At 40.4% G+C, this 26,602-nt stretch overlaps 2 protein-coding genes and 1 non-coding gene across 3 annotated transcripts in view; 1 reads left to right on the top strand and 2 right to left on the bottom strand.

Annotated features, from left to right (window-relative positions):
• klf5l (Kruppel like factor 5 like) overlaps positions 1-8,348 on the top strand; it is a 24,388-nt gene extending 16,040 nt beyond the window's left edge. Inside the window, exon 4 of the mRNA XM_005725424.1 lies at positions 5,777-8,348. Coding sequence (XP_005725481.1) covers positions 5,777-5,955 — 179 coding nt within the window. The 3' untranslated portion in view covers positions 5,956-8,348. The remainder of the gene's footprint in view (positions 1-5,776) is intronic.
• A 4,037-nt stretch (positions 8,349-12,385) lies between these two features.
• trnav-uac (transfer RNA valine (anticodon UAC)) lies at positions 12,386-12,458 on the bottom strand. Its single transcript has one exon. It is a non-coding gene; the product is annotated as a tRNA-Val (tRNA).
• A 13,745-nt stretch (positions 12,459-26,203) lies between these two features.
• The window catches only part of klf8 (Kruppel like factor 8), an 80,405-nt gene continuing 80,006 nt past the window's right edge, over positions 26,204-26,602 (bottom strand). Inside the window, exon 8 of the transcript XR_001290276.1 lies at positions 26,204-26,538. The gene's annotated coding sequence lies outside the window, so the exon portion shown is untranslated. The remainder of the gene's footprint in view (positions 26,539-26,602) is intronic.

The raw sequence follows: 26,602 nt of genomic DNA, 5'->3' as shown, positions 1-26,602 counted from the left end.
TGTGTGTGTGTGTGTGTGTGTGTGTGTGTGTGTGTGTGTGTGTGTGTGTGTGTGTGTGTGTGTGTACAATACAATATTCTATAAGTCTTTCACAAAGCATTAGTCATGTTTTCCCAGGCTAACAGACTTGTGCTTTTGCAACTTACTGCTAACAAATCATTTGCTGTAGACTGCAGGTCCCCGGTCTGGGCTTGGGTTTAAATCTATATACACATAGGGTCCAACAATCTGGTGGCTCATCGAGCTTGAAATCCTCTTTAAGTAAAGATCTTTATGTTCAGATTCCCACCCACAGATTAAAGATTTGCATGTTAAGTGAAATGGAAACTTGAAATTGCTGTATTAGTCTGTCTAGTATGGTCTAATGTTCGTACACAGACCTTTTGGCTCCAGTTTACTTTTACATGTGACCAAATCTTTGGTTACTTTTCAGTCCCTCTGCAACAAAACTTTAAGGTACTTTAATAAGTTACTTTGTTACCCACTACAAAAAAGATAATAAGACGACTAAACTGAAGACTAATAATAACACATTTGCATAATAGGAAATAATAAAGGCCATTAACATCATCGAATGAGGTTATAATTCAATCATAGATATACATTTTTGGTTCGTTATATGTTATTTCTTTTGTTCCTTCCTTCCTTATTCCTAATAGCCATTACGTCTCAATCCTGGTGAGCTTACAGGCATTAACCTCTACATCATAAAGTTGCTTAAGGTTATATAATAATGTGTAATTAATAGTTAACTTTTTTCTTTTGCAGCTACAAGACTGCTAAACAATATATACCATAATATTATGCTATAAGTGTGTATAAGCTTCTTATTCCCTATAATCTCATACTTATATAAAGATCTTAAAAGAAAGTGTTACCAAAAGGACAAAGAAACCCAAATTCATAACCACTGATTAGTTAGATATGTAGTAGCTGCTTTGGTGATATAATTATTCAAATAATGGAAGTTAGTAAATCTTGAGGTATAAAGTGCTGATGTACTAAACCAGGACATGAAGTAATAATATTTAGGAGTAAAGTGTAATGACTAATGTAACGTTAGGCTTACTTATGTTGAAGATTAGACTTGGAAATTGTATAATAGCTTAAGATATGACACTGCCATGATATATTGATGCTGTCACAATATATTAGAGTCAATCCCACAGGACACGTGACTGTTACATATCCCAAGAGGAAGCCCTAAAATATATTGTTATTACAATCTTTTCATAGATTACACCTTATGGAAAATAAGCAAAATATTTCCTCTAAAGTGCATTTAGTGTGTCATTTTAAATTTTATACAGAGGAAGGGTCGGGCTATGTAATCCACTACTGTGATCAACATTTAACAAGATGGAGCACATACAGGTCGCCCATTTGAATGAGGAAGAGGAAGAGCAGCTAAGCGGCCGTAGCCCAGGTGCCCTCTGTGGAGGCAATCGGCATGAACCCCCTGAGGGAGCATCTGATGTGAATATTGTTTAAGTGCATCGCTATCTGTGCTCATCGGCACGTCTGTGATAACAGTCTGCACCTCCCACTGGTTCGTGGGCGTAACCTTGACCGTGGCCTCAGCAGCCACTCCAGCTCTTCACATTGGCTTTTGCAGGTGTGTGTGTGTGTGTGTGTGTGTGTGTGTGTGTGTGTGTGTGTGTGTGTGTGTGTCTAAAGAGTAAAATACTATCAGTTTGATTAGGGAGCCCTCCAGCCCTCTTTACAAACACAGAGTGAGCTGATAAAGCCAAGAGGTCCACAAAGAGTTTATTGGCGTCCTGAAGAGCCTGAAAATGTTTGCTCTTTGACTCAGTAAAGCCAGGTAGAGGGGGTTATAAAATGTTATTATTACACTTCTGGTATATTCTACTTGAGTGTGCATTGCCATGACATTAAGCAGAAGGTATAGAAATGCATTAGGTTAGAAAATCTGTTGTTGTTTTTTTATGGACAAAAACAACTTGGAAAAATCAGTTTTGTGTGTTTTGTGCACAAGTTAAGACCCAGATCGTCATGATTCTGAATGTGTGTGTTTCATGCATTCATTAATATATGGTAAATGAAGCGTTTGTATAGCGCTTTACTCAGTCACTAAGGACCCCAAAGCGTTTTACACTACATTCGGTCATTCACCCATTCACACACTGGCAATGGCAAGCTACATTGTAGCCACAGCTGCCCTGGGGCACACTGACAGAGGCGAGGCTGCCGGGCCTTCTGACCACCACCAGTAGGCAACATGCCCAAGGATATTTGGCATGCAGCCAGGAGGCAGCCTGGGATCGAACCACCGACCTTCTGATTAGTGGCTGACCTGCTCTGCCACCTGAGCTACAGCCACCCATGTGTGCATTCTAGAGAAAGAGAGAGATAATGGCGTTGCCGTTTGTAATCGGCCACCTGATCAAACAGCTACACAAATGCCTGTGAAGTCTTTTGAGTACTGGTACCTTTTAAGAAGCGTCCCTGTTAAGCGATTTAAAAATAGACAGCGAAGTCATGCAAATTTCCAGTTTCCACTTGAACAGCGCTGACAGCCAGAAAAAAGTTAAATTCTTTGTGAAATGTCTCAGTATTGTCAAAGCTCAGTTTTTCTAGTGCATGAGGTTCCAATACATGATGGATGTGTCAGTTTTTACCTTCTCATGCATGTGTAGTAAATCTCCCACAAACCCATTTTCCCCCCTTTGACTAAAGGAAGGGATCCTATGCAAGTTTTTTTTTCTTCTTTTTATCCACCGTCTATATATGTACCAGTCAAGTCTGTTTGTTCTGCGTGTGTGTGTGTGTCGTATTTCACCGTCATGTTTGCTGTAGCTTTTAGGGATAATAGTCTGAGAGAGGCGTCTGTGCTTTTCACCTCATCAGCGCAGCTATAGAGGAAAACCAAACACACCTGTGGGTTGAGAACCTAAACCTTTTATATGGAGACATTTGCACTCCACCTCTTCACACACATCAAGTGTGGTTACCTCTAGAAACAGGATATTGCCCTCAAAGGAGGCTGGAGTGCCTGTAATGTGGGGTTTCGGGGCTGGTTGGATTGTTTAAAATCCATTAACGTGTTCATGATCATTTAATTTTTATTTCTTTAGAGCCGGTTAAGAACATGAGTAATCTCAAGGCACTTTAAGGTAAAGATGCTTGAAAATAGTAGAGAAACCCAATGATCCACTGAGCTAGCACACTTGCGGTCCTGTTATTTTTAGCTTGTACCTGCCCAGAAGAGTGGCTGGACTAACTGAGGACAAAATATTTGGAAATGTGAATTGCAAATACAATTTTTTTTTTAAGGATAACACGCACAAAATGTTGCATTTCCTTCCTGTCACCTAAATTCTCCGCCCGCCCTTTGCTCTTTGGACCCACTCACTCTATTAATGGCTGTCACTGGTGATTGATGGTCAATAACAGAAGCTATCTAATCAGCACAAACAGGGCCCATGCTAATAATGAGCACTTGATGGCCCACACAGCCGAGGAGAGGCACACTCCCTCGACACTGCCTGATAGGTTACCTCAGCCTATCAGACAGAACTTAGAGTCTTAGAAATTATTCTTTATGGCATTGAATATCTACCGGATTGCTTATTTGGAATGTCAACAACACTACAGTCTATTGACAGTGAGCAAACAGTACAAGGTATAAAGCTATCGCTTTTATTCTGCATTGGAACCAATAATAAATCTAGTCTGGATACTTTCCTGGAACTGGGGCATTTCATTTAGGAAAAAGCCATATTTAAACTTTTAATCAGGGCATGAACTTTTTTTTTCTTCTTTTGGAAAGCACCGACTCAAAGTTGAAGGAATCTGGCCTGAGCAGACCTTTATTGTTTGCTTATCTCCTTTTCACTTATGTTTGTGCTCAGGCCTCGCATTGATTCCTGAACATTAATTTCCACCTTGGCTATGAAAGATGTCTTTTTTCCCTCTCTTTCTCTCTTGTCATGTGCATACCAATCCTTTCAACTGCGCCTTTTTTTCTCTTTGTTGATGATTAGCTCACTGTTTGGCAAGAGCACGTTGTGGCACAGCAGAGAAATGTCCATGTTTGGGTGGGGTAAGATAACTGTCGTGCTAGATTTACTTAACTCGTTATTCCACAGTGTTTTGAATTCCCATTCTACAGGTTCTCTGTCATTATACCTCCTTACCCATTACTACCCACTACTGTTACCTTATAATTACAGGAGCATAATATGATTTATGTCCCAGACAATCAACAATTCAGGGACATTGTGCTTTTGCAAGAGTTCAAGTTGTACTTTCTCCAATAATCCTTTTAATTTTCTCTAAAACATGGATTAAAAAAAAAAAAGCAACTGATGACATGAAAACAAAGCAGGCTGTGAGCCTATAGGGTTACACAACACTAATCTCGTTTTTACATCCACGCCTCTGAACAATTTTGTTTTCAGTCTCCAGCAAATGGCACAAAGCCATAACCTCCCCTCCGAAAACAAAAAAATGGAAAAGTACAATCTCACAATTACATTTATTAATGTGCAGTGTGACAATCAAACACTGCCACACCTGTAACAACGACTCGTGCTGTGCTCCGAGACTCCTGACACAAAGGCCGCTTTCAGTGGTTACAGATAAACTGTCTTATTGATGTTCACTCGCTTGTGATGGGATATTAAAACAAGTCTAATTCTTGTGAAGGCAAAATACTTTGATGATAATCACATTAGAAAGTTGACAGAATGACATAAAGTTGAGCTGATAGAATAAAACGAGCTCCATCCATCCATTTTCTTCTGGTTATCCAATTCAGGCGCTCATCAGTTAAATATTATCAGAGAGGAGACAGACTGCAGTGCTGACAATGGTTTCGGTGCGATGTTTGTGTGGAGTTTCTTTAGGATTCAGAAGTAAAGGAATGATGCAAGCACACAGAAAATTGGTCGTTAGTCTTTAATGCTTTGAAGTCATCAAGTTTTACTGCAGAAAAACTTGATTTGCTGCTGTTATATTTACAAAGAAAAAGGAAAAGCAACCTTCTTAACTTTCTCCCTCGTATGCACCAAGTCTGATAATTGAAACTGTAGCTGAAAATGTCCATAAAGTGAGCTGGGATGACACGCACGCACACACTGCTGCAAGGTCCTTGCAAAATTTCCTTAATTGTTTGTGTCTTTTTTCATTTTTCTTCTGTTAATTCATGTGAAAACAAGTTTTTTTTTACTTTTCCAACTCAAATCTTTCCTTTCACAATTTGACACTTGTTTTTATGCACACCACCGTCACAATGGTTGAACCCATTGTCTGAAACACTGTTTCATGAGATTTTTATCTCGGTTTAGTTTCGCTGAAGTCAGACAGGAGTTTTTACAGAAGGAAGCAGTAAACACCAAAAGTGCATGCTAACTGCCATTCAAACAATCCCCCCCACATTTAGAAATACAACTACACACAGACGTCATACAGGCACACAAGTCTTATTGTGAAGGGATGTTATTTTTAGAGTGCTGACATCACTGTAATATTTCAAACAGCAGGAAACAAACCGCCAAACATCAAAACACTCAGAAATATATGAGCTAAAATTATATCTGATAGAAAACACGATCTGGTATGTTAAAGGAATTTTCTTTAGCACTTATGTTGAATGACTGAGTGTGGGAAAGTGGAATCGCTTTCTGTGGTGTGTTCAAGTAAAGTTGGTCCTTTGACTGATGTGTACTCGAACTTGTCTTTGCTTTAAGAAATTTAAGAAAAAACCTAAAGTATGTAGCTGACGCCTCTGCGCTCTCCTCTTCTCTTTTTGCAGGCGAGAAGCCGTACCGATGCACATGGGACAACTGCGACTGGCGCTTCGCTCGATCCGACGAGCTCACCAGACACTACCGGAAACACACCGGGGCCAAACCCTTCAAGTGCATCGCCTGCAGCCGCTGCTTCTCACGCTCGGACCATTTGGCTCTGCACATGAAGCGTCACCAGAACTAAACCAAATATACCTGCATATACAGACACACTCCATGTTGCATAAAGAGACAGCCGCCTGAACCAATCAGCTTTATAAGAGTCAGAAAGAAAACCAAAATCACCCCACCCCCAAGTGCTCTGGTGTTTAATTTCATGAGTTGTCCAAAAATCTAATTAAAAGTTGCACCGCACGTGAAGTTTACCCGTGGATAAACTCCAGCGTAGGTGCTACACCAACAAGTTTTTAAATAAATAACAGACCTGCATATCTGTTGTCAACATGTCGGGTGAACAGGCCTTACAGTTACTAGCTGCTCTCTCACCCGGTTAGTTTCATTTGTTGTTCAAACAGCAAAGGGGATCCAGGCAGATGATAACAGAACAAGACTTTTGGAGCTGCTCCATGTTAGATAGAAATCTGTCTGCAGTCAGTCGCTGCAGAGTTTGCTGAACTCTCACACCAGAGCCGACGGTTTAGCAAAAAAATTCGACCACTGTGGTGATTTTGGAGTTGTCCTAAATCACATGCTCTCTCACGAGCATTCGAATCCCTCCCTGCAGACTTTGCAATCAGGACTTGGGACTCTGATCAAATCCTGGAAAACTTTCTTCTGCTGCATTTTAAAAAAAGAGTAAAGAAAAAAAAGCAAACCACCAGCAACAACAACATGAACGTTTCAAACAAATCTGCTGCCAACATCATCATCATCTTCACCTCTGTCACCGCCTTTTATCGATTGAGGTATGAACTGTAAGTAAGAGGTGGAAACACTTGCCTGTCCTCTGTACATACTTGTTTGTAAGTGTGCGTATGTGTGTTTAATAATATGACGAATGTATTGAAATTTATACTTGACAACTTTTTTTTTTTCTTATCGAATGTCTTATCCCACTTCAAAACTTCCTTGTGGTAGAAGGGTCAAGGGTCTTTTAAAAAAACAAAAAGAAAGAAAAGAGAAAAAAAGATCAGTCGGAATCAGAAAACTGCACGGAAAAGTTAATCATCTCCTAGTTCTGCATGTTTTTCTATACAGGTAATACCTGTTGAGCTCACGGAGCAGCGCAATTTGCCAATGTTTGTATCCATGACATTACCTGTTGCCGTGGCAACGGAGCTCCTATGACAACAGTTTGGTGTTTGCTTGCCTTTTCCATTCAGCGCTGTTTTTCACCCTCTTTTTTTTCTCTCTTTTTGCTTAATTGTCCTGTATTTATTCAACACTTCAACCCAAGAAAGATAGAGATGGGTGGATAGCTCTATTATGTAATCAGGTTTGTTAATACGCCGTGCGCCTGGTACATTACGCTCTCACAGGCGGCCCTATTAACTGAAAGAACAGGAAGTGCACATTCACATGAATGCTTAACATTTAATGACTTTTATTTGGAAAGCATAGAAGGCTTTTCGCCCCCACACTGTTTTTGAGCAGTGCTCTTCCAACATGCTTGAGCACTAAAGAAGGGAAACCTTCACTATTCGTGGAAAAATGTTATCAAGTAGTGGATGCTGTAAAGTGAACGGCACTAAAAGTCATCTTCCTGAAAACACGATCCTCGTGGAGATCTAAACCTTCTCAGGGTAAAAGGATTAGCAGCTGTGTCGTGTCCTCGTGCGGCTTCTGTTCAGAACAGACTTAAACGTCTTCCAGTAAATCTTGCACGCTGATCAATAACAGGAGTGCTGCTGGAGTTCATACTGTTTTTTTTGTTTGTGTGTTTTGTTTTTCACCATTCAGAGGCAGTGAAATGTTTGATCTGCAGTGGCAGTGAACTTTTTCATGCCTCAGTTATAAACCAGCAGGCATACACCCACTACGTTTACCTACCTTATTTTGCAGAGTTCACTACAGGCTGTTTTTATCACTTTTTTTCAAGCATGCTGCTTCTCCACAGACCAGATCCACCACCCACAGAGTTTCAGCACAACCTCATCACAGAGACACACCCTTAAAGATATTGACTTGGGGTCTGTTGGGTCTTTTTATATGACATAGGTGAGATGGAGATTTCTAAAGTCTACTGTATAGTATGTTTACATTACCTGTCAGATTTCTTTCAACTGGGGCAAACTGTAAAGAAATTCGTGGGCTTTTGTGATTCTCCTTGAGCCTTTTATCTAAACGTATTTAAAGCGAGGCCACTACATTCTCAGATTATTATTTTAGGGTCTTTGCCTTACAATATAAAGCGCCTTGAGGGACTGTTATTAATGATATTAATGAATTGATTGATACTTGGTGAGCATAGTTTTGGTACAATGTGCACATTGAAGACAAATTGTACTCTAATATAAAAACAGTACAAAATCTACACTGATTATTACAACAGAAGACGACAATCTTGCAACCAAAGAGGTTTTTCTAAGTGAACGGTGCGTGCACACCCACTCTCTTTAAACAAATAATCCAAGAACGTAACAGTGGCAGCATTTCAGAGGTCCAGAATTTGGATCCTGTAATAAGAACAACTGCCGTCTGCAGACATGTCAAAGCTGAAAATGATTAAGAGCTGTCTATGTTTTTTTTTTTTTTTGTTTGGTCTTGTCGTGAGCCCTTAAAAAAACAAAAAAACAGGAGGGTTAAAATATAAAACAAATACAACTGCTGTCAAAGTGGAGCCAGAGAGTGCAAGACTCTGTCTGCAGTGGAAACGTGCAGCATTCAAAGTGAAGCAGCTGAAAAGGAAAACATCTGTTGTAATCCCTACTGCTGCTGTTGCTTTCCCAGGTGTCTCGTACCATTAGCACTGTGCCTCTTTGTTCTTTTAAAACAACAAACTTTGTGAGCAAATACTCAGCCGTACTGGTGTTTTCTTATCTGTAACGGGTGCGTGATGCCAGAACATTTAAACAGTCGCATCGTCCTTATTGTCATTTTAGCTTGGCCCTGTTTGTATCGAGAGGCTGAAGGTTCGGCCCAGATCCCTGCAGGGGAAACGCATCCTGTTATTTCAAATCTGATTGTTTTATTTTATTTTTCATCCCAAGGAACAAGTTCTCCTGTCTCTCTAAAGAAGGGAGCTCTGACCACCCACTGTGTACATACTGTAGTTTTAGCTTCATCGAAAGATTTTGTAAATATTTGTTTTACTTCCTATTATAATATTGATATTTTTTCCTTTTTTAAAAATAATGGGATTTTAGATCAGCCGTATGTGAGTTTGTTTAATTTTGTTTTGATACTTAATGTGTGTAAGAAAATTATCAAATTGTTTATGTTCCAATTAATAAGAACAATGGTTTATTTTGCTTTTTGTTTGTGCAGTAATGATGCTGCAACAAAATAATAAAAATGTTCATAAAATAATAGATTATCTGGTGTTTCTTACATTTTTTCCAGCTTTCCAAACTCTTATATAGGAAATAATTGGTGGACACGTTTTAGATTATTTGTGTCGCTGCTGTAAAAACAGTTGTTATAATGAAGAATCACTCTGACAAACACACTTCAGTGCCACACAGCAACCAGTAAATACCACATTCATCAAGTGGTCAGAAATAGGGCTGGGTCGTCACTGATTTCTAGAATCGATTTGATTCATGATTCAATTCAATTCCATTCGATTCAAATCAGGGAAATTTTGCCTCAGACAGTCAGAAATATTATAATTCAGTACATTTCCATATTTTTAGATCTATAAAACTGACACTTGCGAGATCAAAAGTGTAAGCATTACAGCAGATGCCTTTGTGTCAAAGTAGCTGAGGCTAAAACACAGAAAAACATGAAGGTGATTTTCCTGGGATTTTATAAAAATATTCTTCAGTAGATCAAAAACGAAAGAAAACCATTAATCAACATATGAACATTACCTGATGCTGCTGACATGAAGCAAAGCAAAGCTACAGAGGTTTGATTAGAGACACAGCTAAGCGTTTTGCAATTTTGCATAATTTAAAGTTTACATTTGTTCAGTATTGAACAGCAGAAATGACGCTTTCTTTTCGGAAGTAAGTAAAAGGAAAAAAACGTCCAACAGTGCTGTAAACAACGGTAGACTTGTGCGTAACTAGCAAGCGAATAATGCAGAAAACAGATTTTTAGATGAGAGAGAGAGAGCTGTGCATGAAGTGTGATTTTTATCGTGGTGGAAGCAAAACAGGAAAAGTAAGAGGGAATTCATGACGATGTTTATGTGAAGCGTAGTTTGCTGCTTCTTTTGCTGCTGGTTCGGTCAATATTGTTTGGTGAGAGATAAAAACCTGCAGCTTCCAAATCTGCGCAAAAAGGGCGTGAACACAAAGCGCGGACCCGCCGAAACATCAGAATCATCAGCTGTCGGCTTTCAGCCCCGACCGTGTCCGTGCCGTCGGGTGAGAAAGTCACATCTCGCTGATTCTGATGCGTCGGTGGGTCCGCGCTTTGTGTTTACATCTTTGTGCAGAATCCGTGTTCCTGCTCTCATTTACTGTTTTAGCTGTTTGGTGGTTGTTGAAATTTTGTGAGGTTTAAACTGAGATTCTGGCGTTTCGTGCAAAATAAATTTAAAAATCGATTCAGGATTTTAATGAATCGATATCACGTTATCCAAGCCAGAATCGATTTTAATCGATAAATCGATTATCAAAACCCACGCCTAATTACTATTTCCATCCATTTTCTTCTGCTTGTCCAATTCAGTGTTGGATGCAACTGCTGTTGGGCTGTCATAGCTGACCCTGCACAGGTCATTGCTAAAGTTGATTTAACTGTTCTAGCTGTTCACTGTGTAGCTTTTCTAACCGAACTGATCTGATAGCTACAATAAGAATATTATAACTATTAATTTGCCCATAAGCAAAACTCTTACTAAGACGCACAGCATAGATCTTTGACCAGTAACCAATCAGAATCGGCTGTATCGACCACATATGTGTACACATACAAGGAACTGGCCTATGGCTCTGTCCTTGCTCTCAGTGTACATAACGTATTTATCATACAATAGTGGAGTCTGCAAAGATGCTGGAATAAATTATGGAATATATATAATATGGAATAAATAAGTGATAAGTAGCTTCTATATGTGCAATTTATACATGAGGATAGATAGATGGGCATGGTTATGAAATTAATTGGCGATAACCTTAAATATCTGAATTGCAAAGATACAAGGTTGTTGACGTCATGGAAAAATCTTACTTCCACAAAAGAATCCTACCTATGAGGAGATAATAGATTTGCCAGCTCTTCACAAAAACAGTGAGGAATCACAGTCACTCATTGCCCTGTATCAACTCATCCACTATATTGTGGCTTTGCAGGTCGGCGATACCTGTTTGTCATTGCGTGATGTGACAGGTGGAGGATAACGCTGCTGTCGAGCAGCTCTGCTGAGGCTGCGTGACACAAAAGAACCTGACATTTTGACAGAAGAAAGTCAACAATTAAGCAAGAAGAATAAGGGTATAATGACAGAAAGGGTGGAGTCACCGCTGAGTTCGCTGGCAGGAGAAGTAATCATTATGTTTGCGCCAAGACGCTTTCATTCAGGAGCCTCAGAGATTTGCTTCATCATCTGGGGACAACGCCCTTAATGCACAGTGTGTATGCAAGGGTGTTAGCCTCCTTATGCACAGTACGAATGAGTAAGAATTGTGTGCTGGTAGGGATTGCATGTGAATGTGCACTGACTCAGTTAAAATTTAGTTCTTAGTGGCACTGACTGCACCTCAGCCTATGATTTTAGCTCTTTCTGTCTTCCCCCAAATTACTAAAGCTCTTTAACCCCACAAGCAATTTATCTCCACTGCCAAGTTTTTTCTCAGTCCTGACTTTGACTCCACTCAGGATTTCCATTTCAAACGGATTCTCAATATTCCAAATACTGGAAGTTATGTTATTTAACTTTTTTGGGCAGAGCGTGATGTCATCATGGGTGATAATCTTAACATTACACACTGTAGCGACAAGCAAAACAAACGTTTTTTGGGGGGGGGGAATGTAAATAGTTTTTTATGTGTGACAGAAAAATGTATTATCATTATTAGTAGTAGTAGTAGTTCTCCCATTGACCACTTTCTTTCCATAAGCCTTATTCACACAAGCACTTTTTTCCATGCCTAAGCACTCGGCCTTGTCTACTAATCAGAAGGTTGACCCGCAGACAACCTGCTCCACCTCCTCCTGAGCTACAGCCTCGCTGGTTAAGTCATGCAAAATGACATATTCTGATTTCCTGAGAACATAGTTAAGGTTAGAGTTAAGTTTGGGACCATAACTGCTGAAAACCTTGTGTTTTGGGGTGTTTTACTTTAAATGTGAGTGACAGATAATGACCAATCACTGCAGGTTTACTTTTGTAGTTCTGACTGAGATCTCAGATTCAGGGGTGCAACATTATCACATATACTGGTTTAAGCACATTGTCTTAGTAGACTGTGCTGTTTAGCTTTTGTGTTAAATACAGAAAAATGGAGGTAGTAGGTTTCTATTATTCAAACACTTCTCACTATGATTTGATAAGTATTTTCTGGTTCCACTGGGGATCGAACTCAGGACTTTCTGCGTGTAATGCAGACATGCTAACCACTACACTATGGAACCACAATGCAGAGGAAGATGAGCTGACTGACAGCACATAGATGTGTTGGTTAGTTTCATGTTTCCATGTTCTGCCCACTGCACATGTTCAAAGACATGCACTGGTTGGGTTAACTGTCATAGGCGTGAATGGTTGTCTGTCTCAGTGCAGTAACCATCTGATGAACGCCTATAACAGCTGTTCACCCAAACCTATAATCCTCACAGTAGTTGTAAAGACAATTAACTGACCACAGGACTTTTGCAAAGTTTTTATTACTTTTTGCTTGTTTAGTTCAATTGATTTTTAAGTGACAGTTCACAACAGCAGTTATCCCAAGGTTCGCTATATTGCAGGGTAAGATTCATGCCATATTAAAGAGTGAACCTCAACAATCTCACTTGGGAGAAAGAACTCCCGTTAAATCCTGCAGTATCAGGATGTCTAAAAGTCAAGGATACGTGACAAAGCACAGACTAACGGCTGGAGAATGCACAAAGTCTATGACATGCAATAGTGGCATGTAAACATGACAGGAGTGCACGGTGTGCCGCTTAAAAGAAAAGCGTCAAAAGAATTCTTTTAAATATCTCCCTCACTGACAGTTGCCAGATGTTAACAAGGACAAAGTCAGCTACAGGTTGTTCCCTGCAGGTACCCAGATGACTCACCTGTTTATCTACAATCAGTTCCTTTTCCATTTGATGCTCAGGTACATTTTCTTTGGCTTCGACCTGCCGAGCATTCACCCGGGGGCCTGGTGAAGCTGGCTGTTTGACTCGCAGCTCATTCCACAGTTGCTGCAGTAAAACTCCTGTCAAAACTTGTCGATCTGATTCTGCAATGCTGCCTGCAGTCCTCTCTCTGAGGAGTTAAAATAGCTCTAAGACGAACAGCTGTAGAGATAGATAGAAGACCTCTGAGGATTGTGAATACATTTGAAAATATTTCTTCCTGCATCCTGAGCTATTTCTTCTAATGATTATACTGAACACTCGATGTAGTATTTGTCTCAGCAAGCTGCTTTTTGTAAGCTCATCCTAATTTAGTTCTTCGCTACAGGAAAATCAATACTTTTACATATGTGTTGACAGTACTGGTAGATATTAATACGCTGTTAATGTGAGAGGTATTAGATTCGTAAATAAGCTATATAGACGTGTTTGAGCTAGTGTTTTAAACTGGGCTGTGGGGTGTACTGTGAGCTCTAATGTGAGGCTGTTGCATTAGAAATAAACAGCAGCCATTGAAGAGCCTGAAGCAGAAAGCCAGGTTAGCAGAGAACACTGATAACCATCACGATACCTGTTATCTCTGTCTGTGGGTTTAGGTTTTGTTGAGCCGGCTAACTCCAAGAAATCCTAGCGAGGTTGAGCTTCCTTCATACCCCTCTGGCCAGCATGCCGATTATTTTTCAGCATTAAGCTGCATCATTTAACTACATCTCATTTTGAGATAATGATATTAGCTATATGACATATGAGCGATATCATTGGCTCGTTTTGCGCTAATGATATTAGCTATATCAGTGTTTCCCAACCTTTTGGAGCCACAGCACATATTTCACATTAGAAAAATCACACGGCACACCACCAAACAAAAATGTCACAAATAGCAGATTGATCATTTTTCCCTGCACACCAAGTATAGCGAATTAGCTCGGTTTGTCCCTAGTATACCTTTTTTTACTACTTTTTCTTTTCAAATATTTATCTATTCTAATGCGCTGCGTTGTCTCACTCACAGCATGCCTATGTAATTTCTTCTTCGTCTTTTTCTGTTTTACTCGCTGTTGGCAACCCATTTAATTAGAGCAAGCAGTTGCACTGCCCTCTAGTGGAAGAGGGTGTAATTGTTCTGCCGTTACTCACGCCAGTCGCTTTGGAGCACCAATCAAGTGAAAACAGATGATCTGGAATACCTGATCATTTCTCACGACACACCTATGTGCCGCGGCACAGTGGTTGGGAAACACTGAGCTATGATATATGAGCTATATCATTAGCTTATTTTGAAGTTGACGGCAGTGGAACTTCTCCAAAAAGTTGGGACAACAAAATGCTGGAAATATCCGTAGTACTGAAAAAAACAGCTGGAGGAACAGTCTGCAACTAATTAGGTTGGCTGGCAACGTGTCAGTAATTTGACTGGGTATAAAAAGAGCATCTTAGAGAGCTAATATTCTCACCAAACAGTAAAATATTTCAGTTTCATTTGATGTGTTTCCTGTGTTTTGTTCTGAATAAAATTTGGGTTTACAAGATTTCCAACCTACTGCATTCAGTTTCTGATTGTCTTTTATGCCAGTGGTCAAGTTGGTGGTAGCTCAGCACAGGCCAAAGTGGTGGACCTGTTTGAATATTTGCAGTCCAATTTATTCTTGTCAGTCTATTTTTTGTTCTTTACTATTTTAGTTGATGCCTCAAACTACTTGCAACACAGTGCTGTATGTTGCACGTCTGCCTGTGCCGCTGTACTTGCTCGTGTATGATAAACATCTTTCCCACTGTGTAACGCGGACGTTGCACCTGTTCAAGAACTTCCCTTGTCTTCATTAATGCAGTGAGAGAGGTGACCTTAAGTAACTTAGCAGATTTTAATCACCATTAACTGAAAGCTTCTGTGTGGGTGTGCACATTTTTTGACTTGTGAATCAAGCAGCTGGATGAGTAACCTCTGGTGATAGATAAGGACAGGCTGGCTAGACAGAGATAACTTCCCGCCTCGCGTGTTTCACCAAAACGTGCCCAGGTCAACCCTCTGTGGGGAAGCTTCCTTGCCATCCACACCCTGAGCCGGCTGGTCTGACTGGAGCATTATATATGGTCTTGTCTTGGTCAGTCATCTCCTTTTGCCTTTTATTTTATTGTGTTTGTTCATGTTTTAACATGTGGGAATATTTTCAGCTCTGTTAAAGTGTTCTTCCAAGAAAAGATATTGTCTAACCAGGAAGATAGTCTGGATGCCATCAGCCTCCAGCGCCACTGTGAGGAATCTCGAAGTCATTTTTGACCAGGATATGTCCTTCAGCGCACACATTAAACAGTTATCTAAGACTGCCTCTTAGGAAGATCGCTGTCCCTGGTCCACTCCTTTGCTGCTTCTTTCTATACAAATCAATAAAATAACTCTTATTTAAATATTGGTTCCTCTCAATTAATTCATATTGTTTCATCAGTAACTAATTTTGTAGGGATGCTTGTAGTGGATTTACTGTATGAAAATTACATAATCATAAACCTCTAAAAAAAACTTTGTTGTGAAGCTGAAGTTCTGAGATTTCTCCAGCTGTGTGTTTTGTGAAAAATATATTTGTGGTCTGGAATGTTTTGGTTGTGGTTGCAAAAACAGCATAACTTCATGTCCGATCTTAAAACAAACAAGATGTATCTTTAAGTGATAAGTCGTCTGGTATCTTTTCATCAGCAGTCATTAAAGATCTCTGCGCTGCAAAATGTGCACCTCTTGGAACTATTAAAGTAAGATGAGGCTGTTGTACGGCAATGACTGACTTGTTTCAACAAAAGCCAGGAAAAAAGTCACTTGACATTTCTTGGAACGTCAGCCATATGCAAGGCCGTCTTTACTTGGAACATGCACAGAATCCTCTTCATAATCTTTTGAAGAGCCTTTTGAAAGGCCACGTGACCCGCTTCAGCATCATCTGTCAGGCAGCTGTCGCGTATAGGCGTTACTATAACTGCATGCATTTATGGTAGTGCTGCAGACAAAAGCAGCACACTGTGCCATGCCCAGATAACATGTGAGAGGATGGAAAAGGAAAACGAGCCAGCGGATCTGTCAAAACAACCCACAATGCCCGCAGACTGTGAGTTGTCACTTAGATATGCAGGGATCAGCTGTATTGTTCACCTGGCTTCCATGGTTTGGTGAGGACCTGCTTTGACAAGCTCTATCATACCCACAAGTATATTTTGGATTATGGTGTAAAAACAACTTGTCCGTGTGGCCGCACAGTGAGATATTTATGGCAGTCCTTACCGACCCTGGCTGGAGTTTAACTGCACAGTCACGACGGGCGAGTCAGACAAAGGCTCACGTGATTACTTGTTGCACTAGTTGTTATTTTGAGTTTTACCTTTAGACAAAATAACCCTTTTCTGGTCACTCTCCTTTATTTTTTCTTATGCACCCATGACTGAGATGTAGGAAAGCACAATACAAAATTTGGAAACATGTGATCACAGAGGTGTACTTATCAGATTGTATGAAAACGATAATCACAGCAACAAAACAACATGAGCGATCTACAGTAAGCTGAGCTGAATCGGGAAATTGTGCCGTCTATCAAATATGTGTTTCGGCCCGAGCTTACATTAACAGGCCAGTGAGTGGAAACCTAAATCATAAATGCAACTTTAAAGACGTCATTCACTTTGAAATTTCTCACTACCAAACATGGCTGGTGTTGTGCTATGAATCTGATTTGTCCTGTAATGAATTTCTTCTAAATTACTTTATATTTATAGGGATGTAGCACATTAACTTTGTGCTCACTCTTCATTTTGCGCACATGTGCATCATATTTCATTTTATTTTATTTTATTAAAATTGTCCCAGATAATGAGAAACATCCGTGCCCTCACTTGTGTCCAAGCTTTTGGCTTTCTCAGCTATTCTGCTGTAGATTTGCTGCTGTGACCCAATTTGGGCCATTTGACATCTGACTCTGTATATGGTATATCGTATGTATACAGAGAAACACGTGGTTGGCTTAATGACTTCAAGGTGTCAGGTTTCTGTTGCTCCAAACAATCATCACCCCTCCACCGCTGTGGAGGTTTTCACCAAATGCGGTGCTGTGTTTTATGGCCAAACATCTCCACTTTAGTCTCACATGTCCAAAGGACATTGTTCCAGAAGTGGTTTGTTAAGATGCAGCTTTGCAAACCTAAGCCATGCTGAGCCAGGAAGAGGCTTTCTCCCAGAAACCCTTCCAAACAAGCCATACTTATTCAGTCTCTTGTAATTGTGCTGTCATGAAATTTTAACAGCTAGCCTGCAACCTGAGGCTTTTTTTTTTTTAATGTTCTTGTCTTGTCTTTTTCTTTTTATAACTTTATTGACTTTGGGGTTAATTTTCTGGGACAAGACACACCTGAATCCACAATCTGGGACAGTGAAACACAACCTAATTATAATTTAAATGGGTGGTCACCCTGTTAGACTATGTCTGTGTTGCAAGAGCAATTGTGCAGAAACGGTGCAGCAAAACTAATTTGTGACTGAAAAATTCGAGTAGAACTGTGAACCCTCCTAAAAGGATTCCCCATTAACTGCATCAGCCAGAGGGAAAACTGTTAAGCCAACCTCTGCATCGTGTTGTTCATCTGCAAATGCATTTTTCTTAAGTTTATCTACCTCTGGAAATCTGTCTGGAGATATACCATATTGTTGCATGGCGTAGCAGCCAGCATACCTGCCTTAAACACAAAGGGTTCTGGGTTCAATCCAAAGTGGAACCACAATAAGCTGGACACTGAAGCATTGATAGACAAACTGCTCAAAGTTGTCTGCAGATACAAAAAGTAGCCTGTGTTTCACATATATAATGATTAATATAATATTATGACCACAACGAGGCACGGACTCCACTGGTTCATTCTTTCGATAGATACTGAATACTGCATGAACACTCTGACCCATTTATCTACCATCATTTTGGCCCAAACTCCCTCAAATCCTTGTGCATGTCCATTTTTCCTGCTTCTAAAATTCACTTCACCTGTCGATGGTCATAACGTTAGGACCGATCAGCGTATGCTACTATATGTAATCCGGGTTTTATGCTTGTGTCCGTTGCCTCATAACTAGATTCACCATTAGATGTGCGAGGGAGTCAGACAGGAGACTTTAGTCTGTGGTGGCCGCTTGGCCCTCAACATTCACACATATTTCTGTTCTGAGAAGTGTAAGGAAAACATGTCACTTGAAAACAGATCTCCGACAGGGCAGATGCATATCACTTCAGACTGTTGAAATGTTCATTTCTACAAAAACACAACAACCTTTCGTCAAACATTTTTTTGCTGCTCCTGGTCTGTAGTTATCTGCCTTGCAGGAAAATAAAAACAAGGTAGAGGAAGGTGGCACCTGTGTGGCTTCATTGTGTAGTGTTTACCGCATTTATTTTGCATACAGAAAGGCTTGGGTTCAGTCCCCAAAACTAGACCTTTATAGTTCATACAAAGAAACCATAAACCTTTAACTTAACAAGCTCACCAGGCACAACAGCCTGCAGCTGAGGACGCTACTGTCCACGTGGTATGTCGGAGTGTCTTTGGACAAGATTCAGGACCTGGGGAAGAGTGTTAACAGTGCTGTCAGTGGTCAGTAAGACCAGAAGTACCTTTAAACCGAGTATTTATTTAGTATAAGTAAGAGTTTTAATACAGTAACAACAGAAACTGAACAAACAATATAACACCTCACTGCCACACCTGAGTTATAAACTCCACTCAGCCGCAGACCGCTGCTGATTTACTTACGTTTGAACACAGCACTAAACACTGAGCTTCCAAGAGGGTTAGTAACTTTGCATGTAACTTTGTGCCTGTTTTAATACTGTAACTATTAAAAGTAACACTAAGCCAGCAATACACTGAAAAAAAAGATATGTAGCAAAACTGGACAATTCTCTTAAGCTCAATTAAACAAACACACAGTGTCCCAGGGCATGCTGGGAGATGCCATTTAGCCAACCCAAACATGTGACAATATTTTACTCGTTTTAAACCCTGAAAAACAACACATCATTTGCGTCTGCATTTCAGCCACACCGTTACTGCTTATGTGCAGATTTGTACCTAAAGCAGTGTGTGCATAACACTAATGCTGGATCCATCGCACTACTGGTGATATTTCGTGCATGGTTGTTCAACAACCCTATTAGAAATAAGAAAATGTCTAATAGGTTTTATATGCGTTTTTCAGGTATAGCTTATACACTATACCTAAAAGTATTCGCTCGTTTACCTTCACACACATATGAAATTGAGTGGCATCCCACTCTTCCATCCCAGATATCCCATTCAAGTTCTTCCACACCAATCTCGCTCATCTCAGTCATGTTGGAACAGGAAGGGGCCATCCCCAAACATCTCCACTGCTGTGTAGCCCAGTGGCAGCGTGCTTTACATCACTGCGTCTGATGGAAATATCCTGATCCTTTTGGAAATATAATGTAGCTGACTTGGTAACGATTTTTTATTGGTTAAATATACCAAAAGGTAAATAAATGTGGACTGAATAGCTCAACATCTGACAGCAGGCTTATTTCTCTAAACGTGATCGCTCAGTTTTGGGCGAAACGGTTTCATAACTTAATCCAGAGGTGATTTAAATGTAGTCTGAGGCACTATAGGGCACTAATTTCTGAAAGTAGACTGAGTCACATACACACATGCAGGGCTTGTGGCTTGTTCTGAGTTGTCGTTCGGGATTGCATAAGTGCAATTATAGCAGAAACAGCAGCGTCTTCTGTTCGGTGACTGTGTACCCACAAGCAATGAACTGGGTCTTGGAATCATGTCAAATGTGCTATTAAACTGTACACAAAGACCAAATTGAAAACCAGTAATCTTCTGTATGGGAGGCGAAAACCTTTCACCTCTAAACTATCCCGACTGGTTTGGTGACCGAAGAGATGCAGGCAGTTATGATGAAAGCGTGGAAGTGGAATGATTCATAATGCGGATCTGACAACGGTATGCATGCGGATAAACCTCTAAGCAGCAAGGTTTTTGTTCTTTTATTGCTCTTATATGGTGTGTGTCAGTCTCACTCTCCACCTGTATGAATCCAACGACTGACATGGTGTGTGTTAATGATTGGCCTGATCATGACTGCATGAGGCCCATAAACCCATTTAGACCATACGGCAAAGACGCAAAAGTTTTATTCACAACGTGCGCACACACACACACACACACACACACACGCAAGGAGGTTTTTATGACTTAGTACATGCACTTCATGCTGGGAAGTTTTTATTTATTAACCTAGTTCTAGCTCAGTGTCGTTTTCTGGTCTGTTATTCCAAGTTGATAACTTGGTTTGAGATGAGGTCGGCTAACATTTACAAGTGCAGATGTAACTGAGACACTAGGTGCGCCTGAGTTTATTCGCTGTTTCACTACGCCCCCTTGTGGTGCACACATCAATTTGCAAGTGTATCAGCTGAGATTAATCTTCCTTCTCAGTGAGTGTATCATGTCTTTGTAAGCGGTAGCATTAACCTCACCGTATTTTCACTGTCACTGTCCAGTTTATGTAAAGCAAAGCATTACCTGTGTTTCTATAATGTAGCCGTTATCACATTTTCTTTACACACAGAATTCCCAGTGGAACCAGTTTTGGAACAACCGTGAGCTCTAGGTCCCACTGGTGCATCCTCACATCTCATGTTTAACTCTCTATTCAAATGCTGGTTGAAATGTCCTTAAATAGTGTGTGAGTGGGTGTGGATCTATGCACTGCATACAAATCAATCAGTTAAAACTGGAAGAAAACGTGCAGGCTGTGGAGACGTGTTCGAGCTGGTGCTCTGTTCCACCTGTCAGGTGGACGTATCGTCATGAGCTGCCAGAATTTAGTGTCGTTATCTAATTTGCATTCAATAAAAAGTTATCGTCTGTCTTTGTGTGATAGCCTGCAACATCACCGGGGTTCACACTGTTTTCACTCATGGACAGAAAAGATGCTTCATTACCTAAAATGTAATATCTCAAGAGAGACTGACTGTAAAATAAAAATCACAAAATATAATATGGCAGACTTTATATGGGTTTATGAAGAATTCTGTGCCATTGTTATCACTGTTATTAGGAGCACAGCTCGGATGAAGACTGAGAATCAGATCTACATTGCCGATTTGGAATCGTATGCAAGCTTATCATTTCCTTCTATTATGTCTGGCGTGTGTTTCAGATAGTCACATATTGCAAAACAAAAATCGAGTTACACTTTTGCACATGTAACACCCATGCAAGCTTTTTCTCCCCTCAATCTAAAGACCCCTTGGATAGAGCTCGCTATACGAGATTTGTAGCTGATATGAATCTGCAGATAATGGCTGAACTTGACTTTGTGACTTGCCTGAAATTGTTCAAAATTTTCATCCCACTAGTGTTAGAGGCTAAAATTCACACAACTTCACCAAAACTGGACAACAGAAAATTGCCTGGTCTGAACATTCTGGATTTCTCCTTAGACTTTCACATGGTGGTTTTATAATTTGGCATAAACATGTAAGTATAGATCCATCCAGCCTTGTACCAATGGTCTGAGCTACAGCTGGTGATGTAAATATGTGGGGGATATATTACTGGCACACTGTAGGCCCTTTAGTACCAATTGAGCATCATTTAATAACCGGAATCTACCTGAGTGTTGTTGCTCACCGTGTCCATCCCTTTATGACCAAAGTGTGTTATCCTCTTGGACATAATAAGTTCACTCTACTCAAAGGCCTCCACAGTCTCAGGATCTTAATCAAATAGAGCACATCCATGATGTAGTGGAATAGAAGATTCACATTATGGATGTGCAATATGGACCAAAATCCCAGAGGACAGTTTCCAGGGCATCGTTGAATCTGTGCCACAGAGAACTTCTCGAGGCAAAAGACAGAGCAACCCTGGCAAGGTGTACTTAATAAAGTGTCTGACGTACATATACTATAGATATTGGTAAAAGCAGCAGGTCTGGAATATAAATGTGGGAAATCTTTTTTCTTTAGTAGAAGGTTACAAATACGACCTTTTCTGCCATTTTTCTGATTTCATTGCCACAGCAATTTACAAACACACTGCTTACATTTCGATTTAATAGCAAATGACACTTAAGAACCAAAGTATAAGAAACAACACAGACACAGGGTATTAAATTGCACCAAAAACATGTTTTATTCTATAAAAGAAGAAGAAAGGGAGGGGGAAATAATCACAACTGTACAGGGAGAAACTGACTTTTAAACACCATGAGTCACAGTATCAAAAAGCTCACGTTTTCCTCACTGATCTTTACACATTTGTTCTGTACAAATACAAAAAAGAAAAATATTATTAATAATTGTATTATTATAATGATAACTGCATTGCACTGAGTAAATATAGTACTGGCCCATAAGTTACTGCATTCAATAGAAAATACCTAAAAGTTCCAGATTTGCAGAAGATGTGATTCGTGGTGAGTCGAGGCACTCGCGCACAGACGTGACGTCACCCTCAGACACGAACTCGATCCCGTTACGGTTTCAGCAGGGATAAAACTCTGTCTTTATGGTTCTTTTTTTCACAATCCTGCTTTTATACAAGAACAGAAAGGGGAGGAAACGGGGAAGAAGAGGAATACTGAGGAAAAACAAGCTTGCACAAACCAACAAGAAGCAGGAGATAAATGTACACATGCATCAGTCTCCCTGCCAAAGCTCCGACACCAGCGAAAATATCCTGCCCAGGGTGTCGTCAACAGGCTCGGATGTTTAACCGACCATCGTCGGTGTGTCTCCAGAGGTTTCAGTGCGTGTGTGAGTTTGTCTCGGTGTGCAAATATACCAACTGAGCTGATCAGTGTGCTTGTAAAGCAAAAGGGCCAATAGCAGATACTAAATGACACAGAGCACATGTGCTCTGTGGGGTTAACATTCCCAGAAATAAAGGGGTTTAGCATTCAGGGGTACTTTTTAATGCATTAATCTTTGGGACTTCTGCCTCTGTTACGATATATTTGAGATATGTGAGAGGGAAGGTTTCATTCGTGGTGCTAAAAGGAGACAAGAAGCTGTATTTGGAGGTCTTGAGATTTCGCTGGATTTCTACTAAACGTTCATTCATTCCTGACCTCGTCCACTAATTAGTCATAAAGATGACATTTAAACGATAAACGAGGTCAGTGCCGAGCAGTTAGTGTGTGTGGTCGAGGAAAGATCAACGATTCCATTCACATACAACAAAAAAATCGAAAGCAATCTCCGAAACAGACACGAGGCCGATGGAGAGATAAAACTGAATGTGCTGGAAAAACCAGAACCCCATTTCCTGTTAGCACCACAAAGAAACGTCCACGCACCTCAACTGTAACGACGTGGAGCCAGGAAGCCCCAGAAACAGATAAGGTATACGACATCTGGTCCCATAACAAGTGAATCAGTGGCTCTGTGTTTTGTTTTTGTACTTCAATTAGGTATCTTTAAAAGAACCTTTTAGTTAGTGCAGCACTTGACTGATCTAACATGAATAATGTTTTTGCTGCTTGGATTTCAACATCGATTTTAAAAAGGAGAAACATATCAACACATTTAAACTGGCTACTGTAAATCTGGGGACTTCCTCTTACTTCCTGTTAACTTATCTGAGCAGAACACACCTGAAGCTGAAGGAGGAAAAAATGGGTCTGACCCAAACCAACTGAATCTCACATTTAACTTGACATTTAAAACCAGGTCCAGTACTGGGACATTAAGCTCGGTTGTTATAATGAATCCCTAGTTAGTTGAGTAGGGGGTCGTTTCCCACCCCCACCCCTGCTGGGGCATCTCAACGGTCTCACACGCACTTGACATGCTCACCAACGTCACTATAAGAAAACAAGAAGGCTACTCTCCATGCAACACAAATGTGCACAACACAAGTGGGACCATATAATTGTTCTTTTTTTAAGAAACTACGAAACAAATGTATTAGATTGAAAAAAGAAAATACACGTGATGAAAAACACATTTCATCAAACCAACAGAGGAAGAAGAGAGAAAAAAAAAGATTTTTCACATTATCTAGTCAGTGTTAAAAATAGAAATTCACCCGTTACATTTACTCTGCACTTTGATTATATACATTTATGTACACGGATTTCTCTTAATTATTTGTCATTGTCCTTAATGTCTTTATCAACAGTTTACAAAAGAAAGAAAATTGCAATCAAATGCATATACTCTCCTAGAAAGATGTGCTTAGTAACTTCTTTTTTTGTTTTTTTACTTGAAGCAGGGGATGTTAAGAGAAATGGGAACATTGCATTGCTCTGCGCTGCAAAAACATAACAAATAAACCACTAAAATCCTTCCAAGCGAGTGACTGAATTCTAAGTAATGCTTCCCCTGATGGGAAATGGAAAGACGGGAACAGATTCCCTCATTTTTAAACCATATTCAGTGACTCGGCTAAGACGGATTCTCTTCGGTTTCGCAGCGCGGAGACCACGCAACAAATCTGCCCTCTTCACGGCATGCGCTCAGCTCACAGCAAGCCTGCATGTCCATCTCATTTATCGCAATGTGAAAAGTCAAGATGTAAAACATTTTGCTCTCACTTACTAGCTTCTGAAATGATGACAAAGACGACTGTAAATGGTGAGAACGAATTCAAAGCAAAATGTGTGTAGCCGTTTTTTATTGGGGGGGGGGGGGGGGTTTGTTGCTTGAAAAGAGACAAGCCAGGATGAGAAAAGCCTGCTCCGTCCATCACAACCCCAGCTCCCCACTCGCTCATTACCAAGTCTGTTTGAAATTATGGATGTGTTTCCACACCTTAAGTCTTATATACCAACACAGAGTAGTGATCAACAGCGCAGGCCTCTACACAAACCTGACCTTCCTCTTAAGGTTCCTGCAACAACCCTACGTGAGCTGCTTATCAGGAACCCAACTACCAGCTAGTGCTCTAGGACTGAGATCAGAACAGCGCTTGGAGCTGCGTCTGCGTTATGTTGCATAATCAAGTTCAGCCCAGATCGGGAGCTGAAAACCAGCCCACTTAAGACATGGACACTGTGGGTAAGGAACCAGGGTGAGGCGGGGGTCGATTCTGCTCCAAAAGAACCCAATTCGAGACACGATTCATCTGTTAGTATCTACTCGAGGCTTTTAACTGAGATTCTATTGCCATTAAAAACAAACCGGAGTGAATTGACCCCCACCCTGGTAGAAATGCTAGTGAGGAGAGCGCTTAAGTTTCCCCGTGGTTTAAACCCCAGGCGCCTGGACCCCGACAGCCCTACGAGACGCCCGATTTCTCCCAGAACCACCGACAGACGACCTTCACCACTCCGTTATCAGTCTTCTTGCTCTCATAACGATGCAAGGTTACAAAACCATTTAATTATATTTAAAAAGAACAGTCTTGAAAGAGTCTGATGAGCAAAAGCTGGAAATTCTCAAACCATCTGATTTGTTAAAACTTTGAAATGCTTTAGGTTCAACTCACTTTGGTGACACTGTTAAAATAAATGTTAAAATTTCTATTTTAAAAGGCTTGAAAATCAGCAAGCATGTTTTTTTCAGCCAAAAAAACTTTTCTCACCAAATACGGAAAAATTCCACACATAACACCTTCAATTTAAACTTCAAAAACGAAACAACTGAACTAAAGCGAACGCTGTGGCCAGTCGTCGTCTGTCGGCGGTTCTAGTTTTGCCCTTACAGATTGACTTCGGTTATTAAGGCTCGACGGGCAAGAGGTAAAAGAACAACAAGTGCCCGGAACAACGCACTCATAAAAATCTTAAATTCTTGATTATGTGTTTGTCTCAAAACATGCACACTAACTCACGGACACGCACACACGCACACTCAGAAAAGCTCCCCTATTCCCTGCATGAGAGTTTTACTTGTATTCTCAATCTATTTGTGTCCTTTCCTCTGTCTTTTTCACAGCCTCAGAAAACAACGACAAAAAAAAAAGATCTGAAAGTTTTTTTTCTTTTTAAATAAAAAACAAAAGAACAACATTTTGTTTAGAACACCAAAAAAGAAAAGAAAAAATGTAGACAGGACTAAAGGCCTTTTTTTGTGTTTTTCTGATAAAACAACAGCGACGACGGCGCAAACAAAGCAAATACTGTTATTCAAGAGGAATCGGAAAGGTGTGTGCGGCGGGGGAGGGGGCGGGGGGCGATAACAACCACGTGATCGATAGATCAATACAATGAAAACAAATGAAGTTTTATTAAATTCACAGTCTTGTAGCTCCCTGTACCGGGGGAGGTGGCGGGGGTTTAGGGCAGAAGGAGGCGAATGGCGATGGGAGGGTGGGGCGCAGTGTTTTAGCCTCAGACATGCTGATGCATCTGACGTCACTTCAGCTGCTGTCAATGAAATAAGCGCACACACACACACACACACACACACACACACACACACACACACACA

The sequence above is a fragment of the Pundamilia nyererei genome, unplaced genomic scaffold (genome assembly GCF_000239375.1).
Source record: "Pundamilia nyererei isolate P.nyererei 1_Seehausen unplaced genomic scaffold, PunNye1.0 scaffold00015, whole genome shotgun sequence".
Taxonomy (NCBI): domain Eukaryota; kingdom Metazoa; phylum Chordata; class Actinopteri; order Cichliformes; family Cichlidae; genus Pundamilia; species Pundamilia nyererei.
This window is presented reverse-complemented; position numbering and strand designations above follow the sequence as displayed.